The sequence below is a fragment of the Wyeomyia smithii genome, chromosome 3 (genome assembly GCF_029784165.1).
Source record: "Wyeomyia smithii strain HCP4-BCI-WySm-NY-G18 chromosome 3, ASM2978416v1, whole genome shotgun sequence".
Taxonomy (NCBI): domain Eukaryota; kingdom Metazoa; phylum Arthropoda; class Insecta; order Diptera; family Culicidae; genus Wyeomyia; species Wyeomyia smithii.
Genome location: NC_073696.1, coordinates 98873666 through 98892687, shown reverse-complemented (window position 1 = coordinate 98892687; position 19022 = coordinate 98873666). Strand labels below are relative to the sequence as shown.

The 19022-nt window shown below is 39.2% G+C and overlaps 1 protein-coding gene across 2 annotated transcripts in view; it reads left to right on the top strand.

Annotated features, from left to right (window-relative positions):
• The window catches only part of LOC129733203 (mucin-2), a 506006-nt gene that overhangs the window by 445095 nt on the left and 41889 nt on the right, over positions 1 to 19022 (top strand). For both annotated transcript variants that reach the window (XM_055694857.1, XM_055694856.1), the window contains exons 2-3: positions 18052 to 18596; positions 18664 to 18869. In XM_055694857.1, coding sequence (XP_055550832.1) covers positions 18052 to 18596; positions 18664 to 18869 — 751 coding nt within the window. The remainder of the gene's footprint in view (positions 1 to 18051; positions 18597 to 18663; positions 18870 to 19022) is intronic.

Sequence of the window (19022 nt, the reverse complement as noted above, 5' to 3'; positions counted from 1 at the left end):
ACGAAGATAACTGTCTCAATTGCTTTTTCAAATATTTATTTTATTTTTACAACTTCTCCCTAAGGTCTTATTTTAGTGTTCCGCTTCGATCGTGGAATCATGACGGACAAACTATTCAATGGTATCCTATAAATTGTCTAGTGTTCTCCCTAACCGTTCTTCATCGCGCCGCCATACACTGTTCGTGGATCCCCGACACCAAAACCCATCGAAATCCTACACGACAGAAAACATTGACTCAACGCTGTTCTTTCTCGCTAGATCCTAGAGCAGCGCATAGGGATAGAAATTATTGCATCGCCATTGATGATGGGCGGTGAAAACAAATGGGCTCAATTAAGTTGTAAACTAAAAATGGGAACCCAATGAATCAAGATTTGCCGCGGTGCGCCTTGGGAGTTGTAGAATCAGAAACATTACTTTTGCGCCGCGATCGGATACAATGTTTGTTTCTAGGAATCTGCATACATGCGGTCCACGATTCAATAGCCATTCTTCTATTCCCCGAATGACACCGCAATTGCCAATCAACTGCAGGCTGTCGATGATGGTGGTATATTAACAATATTTGCGGAGGTTGTTCGATACCCGTTGCGATACCCAGGGAGGACAGAGGTTGGTTTGTTCCTTTGGCATATAGTCGTACGGCATAATCTCAGTGGAATTGTTTCATATAATTCTAACATGACTTCCGAAGTGGGCATGCAAATTAGATGACTCAAGTCTTGACGATTTGGTTCGTGCGATTTGAGCGTAACTTAAGTTTCACAAATAGAGGCAGAATGTGTCTGCTGCAATAGTTCTGCTTTTGATTCTACAAATACCAATTTTATTCCGAAATAATCTTCATCGGCTAACTATCAACACGACTGACTTTCTTATGAAGATTAGAATTTTCGAATAAGGCAAAGGTTTTTTCTCATTGAAATTTAGACATTTCAGCAGAATCTAGCCAATTTCGATCAAAATCAAATTTGAATATCATGTATAATTTACCTACTCCCTCAAAAAGCAAAGTCTTGGTGCTACATTCCGATTCGGAACTTTACCTTCTGTTCATTTATACACAGACCGACTATACTACTAAACCTACTCCTACTCCTCATGCACGCTTGATAAAAGTAACACTGCACACTAGGGTGCCAGCCGAAATGGTCATCTCGAATTTCAAAAAAAAACCTATACAAAATGTTCACCTGCTCGAAAAAACACCCTGTGAAAAATTTCAGCTCAATCGGACTTAAAATGGCGTGGCGCAAAGCGATTGAAGTTTGCCTTTTTTGAAAACCGAAAAATCACCCAAAGGGGGGGTACGTGAAATTTTGGTTTTCGAATTTTTTTTTTTTTGATGCCAAATGACTTAAAAATGCATGAAACGTCGAGAATTGGTGTCATCTGAATTTTTTTTTTTTTTTTGCAAAAATTTACTCTGGGTTTTTTTCAATTGTGGAAGGCGGAGTTCGAAATAATCAGAATTTATCTTTTGAAAATGATCAACAGTCTCTCGAAATAGCTTGTATACTGATATACATTATAACTAGCATCGAATACATTATGTTTCATTAGGGTGGTTCATTTATTCGGCATAGGGTGGTGCATAATATTTTGAAAAATGAGTATAAAATAATAAAAAAAGCACTTCGGTTCGTTTGATTGGTGTGACGTCTCCGACAAAGTTTTAGATAATAATACTGTCTTTCCAAAATAATTACACCTAAAAATTATTTGATTATTTAATTTAAGGAAAATTAAAAACTATTTATTCGGAAGGGCTCATTTTTTAAAAACTTGATTTTTTTAATAAAACACAAACAAAAGATTACCAAAACAATGAGACCAGCCCGATCATTTAAAAATCAAGAAAAATAAGTTATAATTTTTTGAAAAAAATTTTTTTAAAGGCTTTTTTTTTGGAAGGACAAAATATCTTCGTTCTTCCAAAAAAAATGGACCCTGTAAAAAAAAAATTAAAAAAAATATAACTTTTTTTCTGATTTCTCCAAGGCCGGTTGCGTTGTTCAGGTAAACTTTCGTAGTTTTTATACAAAAATCAGTTTTTTTAAATGGGCTGTTTTGGATAATTAACTTATAACTTTCTTTTATTTTTTTTTTTCAAAAAATTAATAATTTGTTTTTAGAGTGTATTTTTTTTTTTTTGAAAAACAAAACTATTATCTACAACTTTGCAAAATACGTCACACTGCGCAAACGAACCGTGTTGGCTCTAAAAACATTCGTAATCAATGACATGGAAGCATTCAACATTTTCCGCAAGACACAATCTTAATTTTGGTTGAGATAATTTTTTTTGCACAGAGTAGTTTTTTGATACATTTTGTAAATTTGTTTTGTGATATCTTGCTATTTTACATATAATTTTTCCAATTCAACATTGCCACCCTAACGACAATGATCTAACAAATATTATATTCTTAGGAATTTTTCTATTGGTATTCAGTGAAAAGTGATTTTTTTCATTTTATACTCATTTTTACACAATATTATGAACCACCCCATGTCAAATAAATGAACCACCCTAATGAAACATAATGTATCCGATGCTAGTTATAGTGTATATCATTATACAAGCTGATTCAAGAGACTAGTGATCAATTTCGAAAGATAAAATCTAAAAAGTTTGAAGTCCCAGAGAGCAGATTTTTGCAAAAAAAAAAATTTCAGATGACTGGTGGTTCTCGACGTTTCATGCAATTTTAAGTCATTTGGCATCAAAAAAAAAATTCGAAAAACGAAATTTCACGTATTTTGGGTGATTTTCCGATTTTTAAAAAGGCCAAACTTCAATCGCTTTGCGCCACCCCATTTTAAGTCCGACTGAGCTGAAATTTTGCACAGGGTGTTTTTTCGAGCAGGTGAACATTTTCTATAGGGATTTCTTTTGAAATTTTCTGGGCACATTTTTTCCATACGATGATTGGCGCCCTACTGCACACACCGAGTGTTTTTGAATTCATATGTTAATTTGCTGAGATTTAAAATTAAAAAAAAAACAAAACAGGCTGATTCATGCAGTCAAAACTTCTACGAAGATACTATGAACAAAAAATCATGATTTCAAGGTTAATTTTACACGAAATTATTTCGCTTCACGTGAGTGAGTTTGCAATAGCAGCAACTGCACCAGTGTTGCTAGAAATGTTTAATGTAGAGCCGTCCGTGAGACATTGAATCAGTTTAAAGCAAATTACTGGTTCTAGAAAAAAATTCTATCATGAATCAATATAGTTTTAATAATCAACTGGACGTCTCTGGAGAATGAGTTTTTAAAAAGTTGGTTTTCCCGTATAAAATTCTATAGGAACCTAAAAAATGTGGTTGTACCAATCGATCTAAACATTAACACAGTTTTCATAGGACCCACCACAAACTGACGTTTATTTTTTGTTACACCTTAATGGTCAGACCTCAAGTGCATTCGAACAGAGTTGGTATTACGAAGCAACAACATTTTTTACCCATATTTTAATAGTTATGGCCCCTTTTCGGATTACTTCATTCTATTTGCTTTGTAGCATGATGTTATGATGTTGAATTCCGTGTTGCAGTATCAACAGCACGAAAGCTTGCTGGTGCTACCCGAAGAAACGTCAAACTGCTTTAGAGTTTGCCAATGAACCGTCCTTCTTGAGCTGACTTAATTTTCCACAAGATGATTTTCATCAGCCGTTCTCGATCAAATCTTCTACAATTTAAGGGTTTTCTTTAGTAATCACAAAAGCAAGACAAAGCCTTGGTACTACATTCCGATTCGAAACTCGATCTTTCGTTTTTTTTTATTCACAGACTTCGCAGCCAACTGTTAAGTGTACAGGACAATTACGGGACTAGCGCTACGATCCTACTGACACCAACAGTCTCTCTCGAGCCGAGACTCGAACCTACGACAGCTGGCTTGTTAGGCCATCACCGTTCCTCAAGACAAGACAAGAGATTCTGTAATCAGTAATTAGTAATCACAACATAACTTTGAATAAACTTTTGACAACTGAATTGGAAAAGTTATATTGAGATGAAGAAGTTACAGCCTTTTCAAAGCTAATGCTTGATTTTTGCTTATGCAAATTGAGCTACCAACGATTTTCTTTTTAATTCACCCAGAGATGAAGAACATCGTAAAGAACAAATTGGCGTTCGTCTTTTTGATGTTTTTTTTGTTGATAATGACGGTCTTTGGGAGTGCCATGATTTTATCTCTAAGGTTACCTGAAAGCACACATGTGTCCACTCTTATCCACGGATGGAGGGAAGTAGTAATGATAATGTATTTTATTTTATCAACAGAAATTCTAGACTTTATCTCAAGAATAAACTGTTAATTTACAAACAAATATTTAGACCAGCAATGTTATACGCAGTCCCCATCTGGACAAGTTGTTATACAACCAGAAAGAAAATGCTTTAAAGGATTCAGAACAAACTTCTGAAAATGATATTGAAGCATCCTCGCTGGTTTAGCACGAATGAACTACACAGGCTTACTAATGTGGAAACATTAGAAAATATGTCAAACCAAATTATCAATAAGTTCCGACAAAAATCGTTGCAATCCTCAATTACAACGATTAGCTCACTTTATAGTCAGTAAGATAGGTGTAAGATTAGATTAAGGTTTATTTGGTTTACAATTTTCCTACAATTATATTCACTTAACTGCGGAAGAAATTACAATCTTTTAATGAAATATAAAGCCTTAAATATATGTAATAGTGTTGATATGTCACCGTTTGTGGCAGAGCACATAATAAAAATTCCGAATCAATATTAGCATTCTGCTTCAACATCTTTGCTTGCAGCTTCGTCGGTTTCAGCGTTTTAATCGGCAGTCCTTTGCACTTTCGTCTACAGTTCGAGATAAACCGAAAAACGCACGCCATCGTTCGCACGAGCACGGTCCATTTGGAAATGCGCCCCGCGTCTATGAGAATCGTCTGTACCTTCACATTGTGCAACAACAGATGAATGCGAAGCTCTTCCGTCGTATTTGAGGGGGGTAATTCTTTCTTCGGCCACTTCTTCTCATGTTCGTATAGAAAAGAGGGCCTACGAACCCACGCACTTCCAGGATGCATTTCTGAATCTTTGCCCCACTTCGTTAGCTGATCCGCTACGTTCATCCTGGTAGGCACCCAGCGCCAATCAGTCAATTTCGTTAGGCTGAGAATTTCGCCGATCCTGAATCCGACGAATTGTTTATATCGGCGTTGATCGGAGCGAATCCACGAGAGCACCACACTAGCATCCACCCAGAATACCACTCGGCCGACGACTAGGCTGTGGTTCTCGATAACAGTTCTCGACAGTCGTGCAGCAAGAACTGCTGCCAGGAGCTCAAGACGGGGAATGGATACCTGTTTCAGCGGGGCCACTTTAGAACGGCTCATAACCAGTGCGCACCGCACTTCACCTCTTACGACTGCCCGAAAGTATGCCACACATTCATATGCTTTCTCGCTTGCGTCTGCCATAATATGCAGCTCTAACTCCTGTATCTCTGCCGATTTAGCGTCTCCAAAATAACTCCGCGATATCTTGAAGGATTTGATGTTTCGCATCATACCGGTCAACCGACGCCATTTATCGAACGATTCCGCATCAATTTTCGTATCCCAGTCACAACCGGTACGCCAGAGATCTTGGATCAGCATCTTTCCGCGCACAGTTATTGGAGAGATGAGTCCCGTTGGATCAAATTGTGCCATTACGAAGCTAAGAACACTCCGTTTCGTTGGGCGTTCGTCGCCATCTAAAACTGACCGAAACGCTGCAGTAGACACGGGAGCGAAACAAAATGAATCCTAAACCGGCTCCCAAACAATACCCAGCACGCGCTCATACTCCGCACTCTTGTCCCGGTTGAAATGGACTGCATCATTCGTATTCCGCTCGCCCATCGCTTCGAGAAATTCATGGGAGCTCGAAACCCAGTTCCTGATATGGAAGCCTCCTTGAGAGTGAATATATTTCACTTCTTTGGCTCGCTGCATCGCTTCTTCTACTGTTTCCACGCTGTCTTAGTAATCATCTACGTAGTGCTTTTCGCTAACCGCAATCACCGCTTCAGGAAACTGTCCTGAAAACTGTTCCGCGTTCAAATTTTTAACATATTGCGCGGAGCAGGGCGAGCACGTGGATCCGAAGGTGGCCACGTCTATTACGTACACCTGGGGTGTTTCTGCTAAGTTGGACCTGAACAAGAAGCGTTGCGCGCCTGTTTGTCTTCAGATCGGATTCGAATCTGGTGGTACATTTCTTGGATATCTCCGCCAAACGCCAAACGTGTGCAAATTGAGGAACGTACTTGCGCTCGGCTTACGCTTTTCAGGGCCGTATACCGTCCATCCAATTCTCGATCGCACGGCAATCGGTTCGTTTTGCTTACCGACTCGTGACTCCAGCGGCGCAAACAAATGCAGGTTATCCAAACCGATAAGTATCGCTGCTTGTCCGGTTGGATGATCTTTTACCGGCAACCCTGCTAAGTGCGAATATTGCGTCGCAACATCAGCGAAACGCATATGCTGTTTCGGAAGCAAAAGTTCCGACACAGTGCGAACGTTCTCCAGCGGAATCTTTTCCTTTGAGCCTTTTACCGACAGCGTCAATTCAACTTTCCGGGAGTTATTTTCGAACCGATTGATGTTCCCAGTCCAAGTCACAATGAGTAGCTCTGTTTCTCCTTCCGCCTTCAGTCGGTCTGCCACAGCCTCGTTTACCAGGGTTGTAGATGAACCCTCGTCCAAAAATGCCAGTGTATCGTATCGCTTATTTCCCGCGTACAACGATATAGGTGCCATGCGAAAGATGACCGAACGATCTAGGCCTCCGTGAGTATTACACTCCACTCTCTGTAGCTGAACAGATTCCTCTACACGATGCAGAAGTGTGTGATGATTGCCTTTGCAATTCTTCACGGTACACCGTGCCTTCGACCCACATGCATTGTCGCCGTGCTTATTGAGACAGACACAGCACAGCTTCTGCTTTTCTACAGCTTTCAGCCGTTCTCCCACGTTCATCCTCTTGAAGTCCTCGCAGAACCTTATCAGATGATCTGTACGATTGCAGATCCAACAAGGTTTGTTAGTTTTACCTGTGAACGTTCGATCGTCGCACTTCGACGCAGAATCGTGTACGTGCAGAAATTCGTTCTTCCTGGCGGGTTTTACTCTCGAATGCCGTGCTGTGTCATTGAATAGGCCACTGCTTCAGACGCCACGTCTCCGATACCAGTGATGAAATCTGTAAACAGTCGCAGTGGTGTTCCCTTTCTACCTCGTTTGTACTCTACCCATTTCATTTGGTATTCTGGTTGCAGCTTCTCTACAAGTTGCTGCACTAACAAAGGATTCCGCAGGTGGTCACTAAGATGCGCCGCTTCCAAATGGTCACAGAGTTCTTTAACCGTTATGCCAAACCTGACAAAAGTTTTCAAATCCTCCGTCGTCGGTGGAGGTGCATTTTTGACCTTATTCAACAACGTTCTTAGCAGTTTTTCCGGCTGGCCAAATAACCTACGAAGGTCTCGAATAACTTCCTGCACAGAATCCGGAGCACTAACATGCTTCTGACAGCATTTAGCGCTTCTCCTCCCAAACTGTTTAGCAGACGATCTAAATTCTCGATGTTCGAATAGCCGCAAGCCCAGGTTGTCTTCTCAAAGCTGCTTATAAACAACGGCCATGTTTCTGGGTCTCCATTGAATTTGGGTAAGTGTCCTGATATCACCTTCCTGGTAGCAATCTGCTCCCGAGTCAGCCTGAAAGCTTGACTCTCAAATCCGCTTTGGCTTCGGTGAGATTCGCCTGCCGCCAGTGAATTTTTTCCAATGCTCTCACTCTTGCCTGAGTCCTGTCTTCCATCCCCGTCACTGTCGGAATCATCGTACTGACTCACTTCATCTTCAGCAACCGATAAAGATGGCCTTACTAACGGCTTTTCAACTTTTTCCTCGGCCCCGCGATTAGCTGTTCTATTTGTTACGGATTTTCTTTGACTATGTAGCCACGAAGTCACCTTGTTAGGTGTTTGTTCCGACGTACCGCCTACAGCACCCTCTTCGTTCATATATGACTTAACCTTTTGAAGACTGCTGTTCAGTTTACTTCGAATTTCATTCCGCTGCTTTAAAAATGCTTGTTCGTCTGCTAACTGCGCGTTCAACAGATCTTGTTCCTGCTTGAGCTTTTCTTCCTGCATCATACTTTGCACCTCGAGTTCCCTTTTTCGCATGTTACTTTCCATCTCCAACTGCTTTGCATTCCATTCCATCTCCTTACGTAGTCTACTTTCCCGAATCTCCATTTGCCTCGCAAAGGCTCTTTCACGCGCGAGTTGTTCTTCCTCAAACTGCTGATCAGTCAGTTCGGAAACAGACCCCCCTTCGCTTTTCGATCCGGCTCTAGTTTTAGACCGCGTCTTAGACGTTTTTGGAACGGTTAGTTGTTGATCGACTGGCCGATCACATCGCGAACATTCCCACTCAACTTCAACGACGCTCTCATCCACGCCCGCACAGGAAAAATGAGCCCATCGCTCGCAAGTTTTGCATTGAACCCAGTCAACATCGTCCGACTCGCATTTATTACAATATAAACATTCCGAATAGGACTCCTCGTCGTGGCCCCCAACAATCTTGGAATTGCGTGCAGTCATTCTGCGAAGAGCAAATCCAATCCGAACTAATTCTTTGATTTTGTTCGGACCGAAAAATGAAACCTCCTTGACAATCGACGTTTAACTAGCCGATCAAAGCTAAATTGTATTTATAATTTTAGCTACAATTTATCGAGACATTATAGTTAAATGGTTTTACTACTTACAATTAGTGTTTCGTGTATTTTTAACTCTTCCAAATACTCCTGATTTATGATTGTTTAATTTGATGTTAAATTGACCACCCTAACCAATATTTTATGTTATTTTAATATGTTGTATCTAGTAATTTCATTTGCGTTTACTCACGATTAGCGTTACACGTTTTCGTCCTACTGACTGTACTCGTGCTAACCTAATCTTCGATGTAGTTGTAGTTCGTACCTGGATAGTGTTCGATTATTTAGTACCTTAGTTTAAAATTTCAAACAATGCTTCTCTCGCAACTCACGGATTTTAAATGTGCTCTGTCCGAATATTCCACAGTCTTAATGTCTCTCGACTTTAATTCTCGAATCGTCTCAGACAGTCCTTCCGTCCACTAGAGCTGTATAATTTTACTAGAGATTTTACTAGACTAGAGCTGTATAATTATTTTTTTTTCGTGATCATAACTTTCCCTTACTTGTTTGTTGATTTTTAACTATTAACCGATAGGTGCCTGCCAGAAACAACCTGCACTGACTCCGCTTCCTTACTTTATTAGAATTTTTCCAACAAACACTTCGCTTTTCAACTGAATTTATCTTAACTTTATTAAACAATCTTTCGCTTTAACCTTTACTTTTTTTTCTCCTTCCTGTTATCTCTCTATGACAACTTCGATATTTATTTACTCTACTACCTTGACGTTCCTTCCTGTCACCTCGATCCCTGTGGTATTTTACGCATCGCTTGGTAGCAGGTTGGCAGTGTTCCCAACAAGCATACCGTAAGCCGGGGTGAGTTTGTGCCTTACAAACCCATTGTTTGTCAGCCATCCCATGGCGATCACAAGACCAATCTTTCTTGAATAAGTTTCCTCGAATACTTAACCAAGGAAGACTAGTCTGCTGACCCGGAAGAGGTGGCCGACAAGTCACGGATTGGATGGCTCAATCTCACCCCCCCACTAACACAATCTCATCCCGACTGACAGTATTCCTATTAACTTTTGAACAATTTTTACTGCTTTTTTAGTCACTTCCGTTTTTGAAACCACTTTTTGCAGGATTAAGTCAATTTTTGCTTTGGTTTATTTTTTGAATTATGACGTTTCGTTTGTTCTGTAGTTATGAACAGTGTTGTTAGTCTCGCTCGTAAGCAGCATACAACACCTCATGTGAGGTTCTCGGTGTCGTCGCTTTCACACAGTAGAGAATTCTCCATTCAAGCTATTTCTCGTTCTTTCCTGCTTTCTTTCTTACTCCCGAGATCATATGCACACACTCCCGTCTACTCTTCTCGTGTGTACTCGTGTATACCTACTCCCCAACTCGCGAGAACGACCAGCCGAAGACAGTTGATTCAAGATGCTTTACGATGGTTGCAGAGGGAAAAAAATGATAGGGTATCGCACTATGTCGGCAGCGGTTCGCTTCGGCTGGTTTTGCATTAGACTGCTGTAAAAAACTTACCGAAGCAGTCCGATACCCTAACGTTGCCCCACTGTCGGCTGTCGATGCATGTCGGGAAGAAAGCATTTTCGTTTTCGAGCACAGTTTTTCAAGCACTCCTCCTAGTCAAGCAATTTTAGTCGAGTACTCCTACTCACTAGCAGGAACTCGCGTACTCTTTTACGGTAGCTGAGAAGCAATACGAAAGAGTTTGTTCGTGTCGGTGCGTGCTTGCTGCCACTCAGGGGAATGCATGAAGAAGAAAGCGTATCTCCAAAGCGTGTGTGCAAAAGACTTGAGAAGCGTAGCATATGTCTCGTTCTCAAGCAGAAAGGAGAAAAAAGGTTTTGCTTCTCGCTCGATTTGCAACGCTGGTTATGAACGCTCTTGATTGTTCCCAGCTAAATTCGAAATCATGCACTATTTTGCGTAAATGCTGCAAAGTGTTCTAGCTGAATTCAGAGGTATTCTGGTTTCTTGAGTTAACAATTGAAATGCGTGTGATAAAATATATGAAAATTTTGAAAATAACGCTCAACTCCCATTTGTAAGTTGTATGCAAACATTATATCTTAGCTATTATTTTCTGTTTTTTGTCCCACCTGTCTTTTGAAAGTGATATTCATTATTTAAAAAAAATAACATTGAACCCGGTTCAAGGAAAGTTTATAATTGCGTTACTTTCCGATTTTTCGACGTAGAACTACGTTGTGTGGCAACATATGGTGCAAATTGAAAACTTGAAAACGTCGAGAGCGTCACGGAAATTGTCCACTTTCTAATGACTAAAATTCTGTCAGTTTTCAACGGATTTCCTTTAATCTTGCATTAATCGATTGGAAAACTAGAAAAACATTTAAAAAAAAAGGTGAAAAAATTTGTTTTTGTGATGCTTACTATTAAACTCTTAAGAGCCTTATTGAGCGCATATTTCGAGCAATCAGAACTAAAAACAAGTTCAAATATCAGGCGAAAGTCTCAGTCTCAGTCTAAATCACACTGAACAATCAGTTACTGCCTTTCATCCCAAACACAGCCGACACAAAAGTATACAAACGTCTTGACTACTTGTTAACGATTATGCGAAAAGTATTTTCTATGTCGTTTCCTAATCTACGAGGCTCCTCCTGCACTGATAGTATACCTAGTGATAAGAACCTAATAACTATCTAATCATTTCATTCATTTTTTTTTTAAACAGCCATGTTGTCGAATCTTGGATACTACTTTCCAACTATTTACGGTAAAAAGATACTCTATTTTTCGATGATTAAGTGGTTCTCTATTTACAGTTGTATTCCAGCAACCTTCAACAATACTTTCGAATGAATAATTTAGATAACGAGAGAGTTGAAAGAGAATTATTACCGAAAATTCCCAAACCTATCGCAAAGAATACATTGACATAAGCCAGGCTGTCGTAATTCTACGTTAACCTTGCGGTCATGTTCCATACACACATTTTAGTTTTTTTTTGTTTTCTCAACGTGTCTAAGTCATATAAAGTTAAGTTCAGCATTATTTCTAACGATGATTTCAGTATAAACTTTTGTATGATTTCTTTTTACCTCTAAGAGACGTTTTAAAATTTTTTGAGGTTAATTTGGAATAAACTTTTGATTGTAGTTTTCGCTCTTTTCTGACGTAAGGTAAACATAAACTCAATTTTCCGGATTTTCTTGTTTTCCTGTGAGTTTGTTGAACTGAAATTTGAATCATGCAATGGGTGACAACTAGAACTTTAGATTTATTTTCTACTGCTGACCAAAAAATAGATGTACTTAAAAAAAATGATTTATTTCCTATGATGATATGATGATTTCATTATAATGAAAAAAATTTACATTTGAGAAAGGTCCGTAATTGGCCTTCAGACGAAGCTTTGTTATGATGGCGAAACAAGAGCGTTGTACAGCCTTAACGTCGACTTTCCGAATGCATCTCTTAGTTCTACCAATCAACTGCTCGTTGCTCCCCAGTTATTTCTGTACACCAAGGAACTCAAAATCTCAAAGAAATCATCGATTGGGCGACACTGAGGAAGATTCGAAGGTTTGCGTATTCAGGATACAAATGGAGTCGAGTGGTTGTTCAGGAACGTTTGTGTTTTTACTTCAAAGCGATGATGTTTTATCTGGCCGAAAACACATAGCTGCATGGTGTTGTGAAGAAATGAATTTAAAATTTTTCGTTCTGGTACACAACTTGCTTGATCCACCGGACTTGATACATGGAATAGACAAGAAAAACGAAGTATTGTTTCCCATCACTCTGGCCGGTCTACCATTACTTTTCTGGTGAATCGTTATTAGGGTAAGCAGGAAATTATACACAGTTGAAATCTAACGATTTTCGCTTTTAAAATGGTTTACCGTGAACTTTTAACCAAAATTTTCGTGCAGTTCAGTTAAAATTTTTCGCAGTTTATTTGAAAACGAAAAATACAGGCATAAAGAGAGAAAAAGTTTTCATTTACATAATGTCAATTCTTTCTGAGCGTGTTTGTTGTTGTCATTAGAAGTGGATTTTGAAGTATATTGTTGTTGCTTTTCTGGCGTTCTGGAGTGTTTTCAGTCGAAGCCTAATTTATGAATCAAGTCGTGATTATATTGCTTTCGATTTCGTCTGGGTTATAAAAGCGTTTTCTTATGAATGAGATCTACAATTTTAGCTCTTTTTAACGTCCGAAATAATTTTTGTTTTTAGTCTCTTCCAATATCTCAACTATTTGCAGCTGAATTCGGAATAAATTGATGCTTTCCCCTTTTCATGCATTTTCAGGGCCTTGAGCTAGAATTTTTATGAGTTTCCTTTCGTTTTTCTGATCTAGGTTGTTTTGAGCTGCATTTAAAATTATTTTTGTTATACACAGTTACAGCAAAAGAGTTTTTTCAAGTATTTTAAAAATTCGAAGCAATTTTACTTTCAAATTCTGCCTTCCATCCTTTTTTTGTCTAAATTTGGTTCTTCTGTGTCGTCTAGTGTAATTTCAAGCCATTATAAGGTAAACTTCCCATTGCCTTATTTTTTGGTGTTTTGTTTGTTGTCCTCAAAGGCGTTTTTAGTTAGCGTGAACTGAATCTAGATTTTCTATTTTCTAGAAGCGGTTTTCAGGTATTTTAAGCTATAAGCTAGTTTTGTAAATTTGTTTTTTTTTTGTTTTTCTGTGTTTTGTTTATTTTCAACTCATTTGGGACTAGCGTTTTGTTAGTTCTGGTTTTCAGAAATAATTTTAAGTCAATTTATGTTAATTTTAAAGCTTCATTCAATTTTTCGTTGCGTTTTGAAGTGTTTTCAGACATTTAAAGGCTAATTTGCCTCGCCGTCTGCCATCTCAAAAAAAATTCATTAAAATTTTAGATGACCGAGAAAAATTGATCAAATACAACATCTTCAGCTTCCTGCAGCTTGAGGTAGTTTACAAATATAATCTTGTACAAACAACTCATCAGAACAATAGAATCTATTAAGGTTACGAGACAGAAACCTATTCAATCAGCACCGGACCTGTTAAGTACCCATTAGAATTGATAATCTAATGTAGGTGCGTTCTCAAGATCCGTTTCTTAATCCCCCCCAGATGGAAAGAAACCGTGGGTGGTACCCGGTACCCGTCTCGACCGGTAATTATAACCAACAATGTGCGACTCGATCGCATCTGGCGCGCAGAATTGGACCCCTCTTACGGTCTCGTTAATTTCGTGCATGGCGCGTCGCGTCGAGCGGTTGAGAGCAGGGATGCCACATATACAGATTTTTCTGTATTTTACAGATTTTTGAACTAAAAAAGCAATACACAAATCTGTATTACAGAATTACAGAATATTGTCAAAAATACAGATTTTGCAGAATTTTCTGTTATTCGAACTGAAATCAATTTCTTAAAATGTTAAATTCGATTCAACGATTTTTAAACTTTTGTGAAATAACCTGAAGCTGTTTATGTTGGTATCGTTACAAAAGAAGAGGGATGAGGCTTGGACGAAGGCGAAAAATGACGTTTCGAAATATTTGACTGTAACTGATCGACAGAACTTGGATAACGAATTATGCTCGCTAAGAACAAACTTTTGACCGGAAGATTCGTTGAAACAGATGATTTAACTTGGTCTGAGTAGTTGGACGCCACAATGCCGAATGTTAAGTTCATGTTTCCGTTACTGAGATCATTTGTGCGAATTTTTTTCCATAATTCCACATTCTTCAGCTCGGGTAGAATGCATTCAATATATATTCAATATATAATTGCAGCAAGTCTAAAGCCAGAAATCTCATGGCACCTACGCTTATGAGCTCAATTTTGAAAGCTAAAAGCTACGTTGCTAACCAAGCAGGAGCTACTAAAATCAAATTAACAAAAACATGCATGAACATCACGTAAAGAAAAATAGACAATATCGTATTCTGTTACTACATTTGTAAAAAATGGTGATTTGTTTCAATATATTCTTTAAGAAAGAAATTTTCATCCAAAATTCTTAGTTTGCTCGATACAGATTTTTTAGCCCGTGAATCAGATATACAGATATTTTCGAGCAAAAATACAGAATTAAATGTGGCAACCCTGGTTGAGAGACTGAAAGAATAACAGGGCTTAAGTTCTGATACTTGAACGCGCTGCGTCGAACCGGAGCAATAATGTCAATGATCTCATTCGGTTCCCATATCGTAATGAGAACATTCACAGCCCCATGGGTTTTCCTCCCACCGATTCTCTCTCTGTTTGACAATTGGTGTTTATTTTCGGCGAAACCACTTTTGGCGATCAACCAGATTGGCCACTCGTAAAGAAGAAATACATTTAGTTGAAGTGCGGCGTAGGATTAGCGCGATAGGTACCTAGTGTGGATTGAAACGTTTATTGCACTTGCGAATTTGGCGAATAGCGAAAAAAAACACAGCCGTTGACCTTCCATCTTTCCGCTTTTTAATCGCTAATGATGATCATAAACCAACTGACAGAGCTACTGACCATGGTGTATAGCCTGCCATTAAATTAAGAATGCTTAATTTGAATCGGTGAATACATGCCAAATCAAAAGTTGACATGTTGATGCTGCGAATCACTTCAAGGTGATTCGCTGTGGCAGCTACTGATGCCAAGTTTAGATGACAGTTCTAAAAGGTATGCTATTCACGTCGATGCATTAGTATTAGTGATCGTTATGAACTTTTCCCGATTTTGTATGAAATTTGAAATGATTTTGCATTTTAAACAAAGCTTATAAAACATACTTTCCTGAAAAGTTATAGAAATGATGTTGAAACATGTTTTATTTGTGGGGAATACATAAACATGCTGCGGTTTAGGTAAAATATGCTGTTTTTCATCAATTTACCGGTAACCTTTTCGCACTTTTCGTTTTTTTCTTGTGCTCCAATAGCGCTTCTAAATAAAGTCGCTTATGTTTCATACAGTAAAAAAAGCCATGAGCTATGACAATGACTAATATTATCCTCGAACTATTAGAAATATAGCATTTTTATATATTTTATTTCGACATATTGTCGCAGTTTTTCACACTAAATCTAAATTAATATCAATTATTAGTGTGTTTCAACTGGAGATTCAATCTCCAACTAAAAAAATCAGATATAAAACAACATAAAACGAGAAATTTCCAAAGATGTTCTGAATTCCATACAAAACGCGAAATTTTTCATAACGAGATTTGTTTGTGTGCGTGGACAGACAAAAATGTAGCATACCTTGTAGAACTGTCATCATACTTGGCTACTCATGGGTGTCTTTTGCAAAGATGATGCTGCTGCTGCAGCTTTAATTCGGAACGTGCAATTAGTCGCGCGAATTTAACATTACCTCCGACTGTGAATGTCACACGACTGGAAATTTGTTTCTCCAACTGTGAAACGTGGCAGGAACATCGTGTTTATACATTTTATGAATGTAACGTGAATTTTAAAATTTTTTGAAACATACATTTTTTGCCGGAAACTTGTATATTAATAAAATCTGGCATCTCTGCTTGACAGCTGCAAAATCGGCGACCATCTTTTTCAAAAGGATTAAATGTAGAAATAACAGGGAAAAAAAAAATTATGCTTTGAAACCAAGGGGATGGCAACATGCTATCTCTTTCTTTGTTGAATGTGTGAAGAGCCTCCCGACTAATGTGATAAGTATATGGAACTTTTGCTTGGCGCCTGCCTCGGGGCTTTATTTGATATGTTGCCTACCGTCAAACGGGTGGAGTTGAGATAGAACTGCCATCCCCTTGTTTGAAACAAACAAATCTAGAGAAACATTTCAAAAGGTCCTACCTGCTTTGATCGATTTTTTGATCGATCACCTTTATTTATTCATTACAACTTATTAAACACCTTTTATGACACGTTATTTGCACAAGCTGATAGCGGAGGGATCCCTCAAGCCTTCTGAACGAAAACCACGCTTGGGAGAGTCACTGAGGGACCATCCATTAATGATGTCACGCAAAATTTGGCAAAAATCAACTCCCCCCCTCCCCCTTGTCACAAACTGTCACAACTTTCTTGACCCCTACCCCTCAATTACGTCACGTTTTTGTATGATCTCCCCCTCCCCCCCGTTTCCTTGGTTATAATTGATTAAAAATTGAGAAATTTGTAAAAAAATGCATTCATTCTAATTTGGAACGATTTAACTAAAATAAAAACTGAAAGGAAAAGAAGAATATAAAGGATAACTAGAAAAGGCGCTCAGTCCTTAGTCCCAGGAGTTTGTTGATAGAGTCGCATATCGACGACATAGAAAACCGGAGCAGTAATTGCAATATCATTGCTTATTCCTAAAAGACCGTCTATATTCAGTTCCTCTTCCTAAAACGATTCGCAATCCAAATTTTCTCCATATGTTACAATAACCAGGCATTCTTATTCACGTTTTGTCACAATTTTTGTAGAATTGAGAGAGACTTAAAAATGAATAGAATTGCGCTGTCATTCATAAACAAACATGCACGGCAAAATAGAACTAACGAGCATTATGTTTTCTAAACTTAAAAAAAAATAATCTTTTTTATCTCAAGCGAACCTTCAGCAAAAAAAAAATGATTGTGAAACTATGAATGCATGATGGAATTATCATTAAGAGTTCTGAGTTGAACTCTGTGGTATGGCTATGTGTCTTTTTTTTTTTGAGTTAAAATGAGATGACTCACCCAAGTTAACCCCCCCTCCCCCATATGTCACAAAATGTCACAATAATCTAAACCCCCTCTCCCCCCTAAGTCCGTGACATCATTAATGAATCGTCCCTAAAGCTTAACTATCACCAAGATGAATCTAGAAATAGTCCCAAAAAGAAAAAAAAAATTATCGTAGTTCTACGTCTACCATGCGGTCTTTTCTTAGATACCACCACTTACTTTTTTGTTTTGGGAATGATCAAGATTTGACATCGAAACCAGCTGTCAAAGTGGAGGAGAGTGATGACCATACAAACGAAACATAGATATAGCAAGTTACTCTATGTGTGAAGAGACACTTTCTCTCAGTTACAAAAATATCTCCCAAAAGGCAATGTGTGTGGTTAATCAAGACGTGCTAGGGACGGGACACAACAATAAAGGGTGATACGATATTGATCCTAGGGGGAGTTATCTTTCCAGTAGATTAATGCTGGAGACATCGGAGATTGCGGGTTCGAATGTCATCTGTATCAGGATGAATTTTATTCATACATATACATATCTGGTCTGATCCAATCATGATTCATAATTCTAAATCGAATCCTATCCTATCTGATGTTATTAACCGAAATGTTGCTTTTTCTTACTTCCAGATAATGTACTTGCACAAACGAAACGTGTGTTCCGAACGGGAGCCGCACAGCCTCGAGCATTGGGCTCGAACCCAAAGTCCAGTCACTCCTCTTCGGTGGACTTCAACTGCCCGGAAGAATTCGGGTACTATCCACATCCCACCGACTGCTCACAGTACTATGTGTGTGTGTTCGGTGGAGCCCTACTGGAGAGCTGTACCGGTGGGTTGATGTACAGCCATGAGCTACAAACTTGCGATTGGCCACGCAACGTGGGATGTGACGCTACCGTCCAGCAAGCTCCTCCTACGCCATTGAGGACCACTGTCACACCCCGTGTACCACAGGTTCTCTCTAGAATTCGATTCTCCTCCAGTCCGGCTTCAGCACCATCTGCTCCATCGGGCCCGTCCGGACCGAGTGCTCCCTCGGGTCCGTCCGGTCCAGGACCATCGGGGCCTGCACGCATTCACTCACTACCACCACCACCGCCACCGGCAAATCCGAATCCGGTCATTACAACGCGCGGTCAACCCAAAAATTCCCCACAAGATGATATAGCCAAGGTATGTTCATGCTTTAGATATTTACCACATTTTATTGTGACAACTATTTCAATCGTTTTCATTATAGCTTTACGCTGAAGCTCACGACACACTTCCACCGATAGAAGAGGAAGAATCCGATCGCCAGCAGCGTGTCTACCGCGGACAGCCAAGCACTGTAACGCAGGTACAGCGTGACCGAGACGGTATCCTGCAGCAGCCTAGCGTGAATGCCATCCCAACGCAGGCCAAAGTAGGATCCTTCGCGTACAGCGCCCAGCCACAGCCGTTCAGGTAAGTTGAGCTTTGTTCAGCACCCTCGGATCACTAACTACCAGCAAAGGAATCTCGTACACATATTATCTACACACTATTCCAATCAAATTTTATGTTTCCGCTATACGTATTCAAATTCTTCAAACTCAACTTCCCTATTTCAAACTCGCA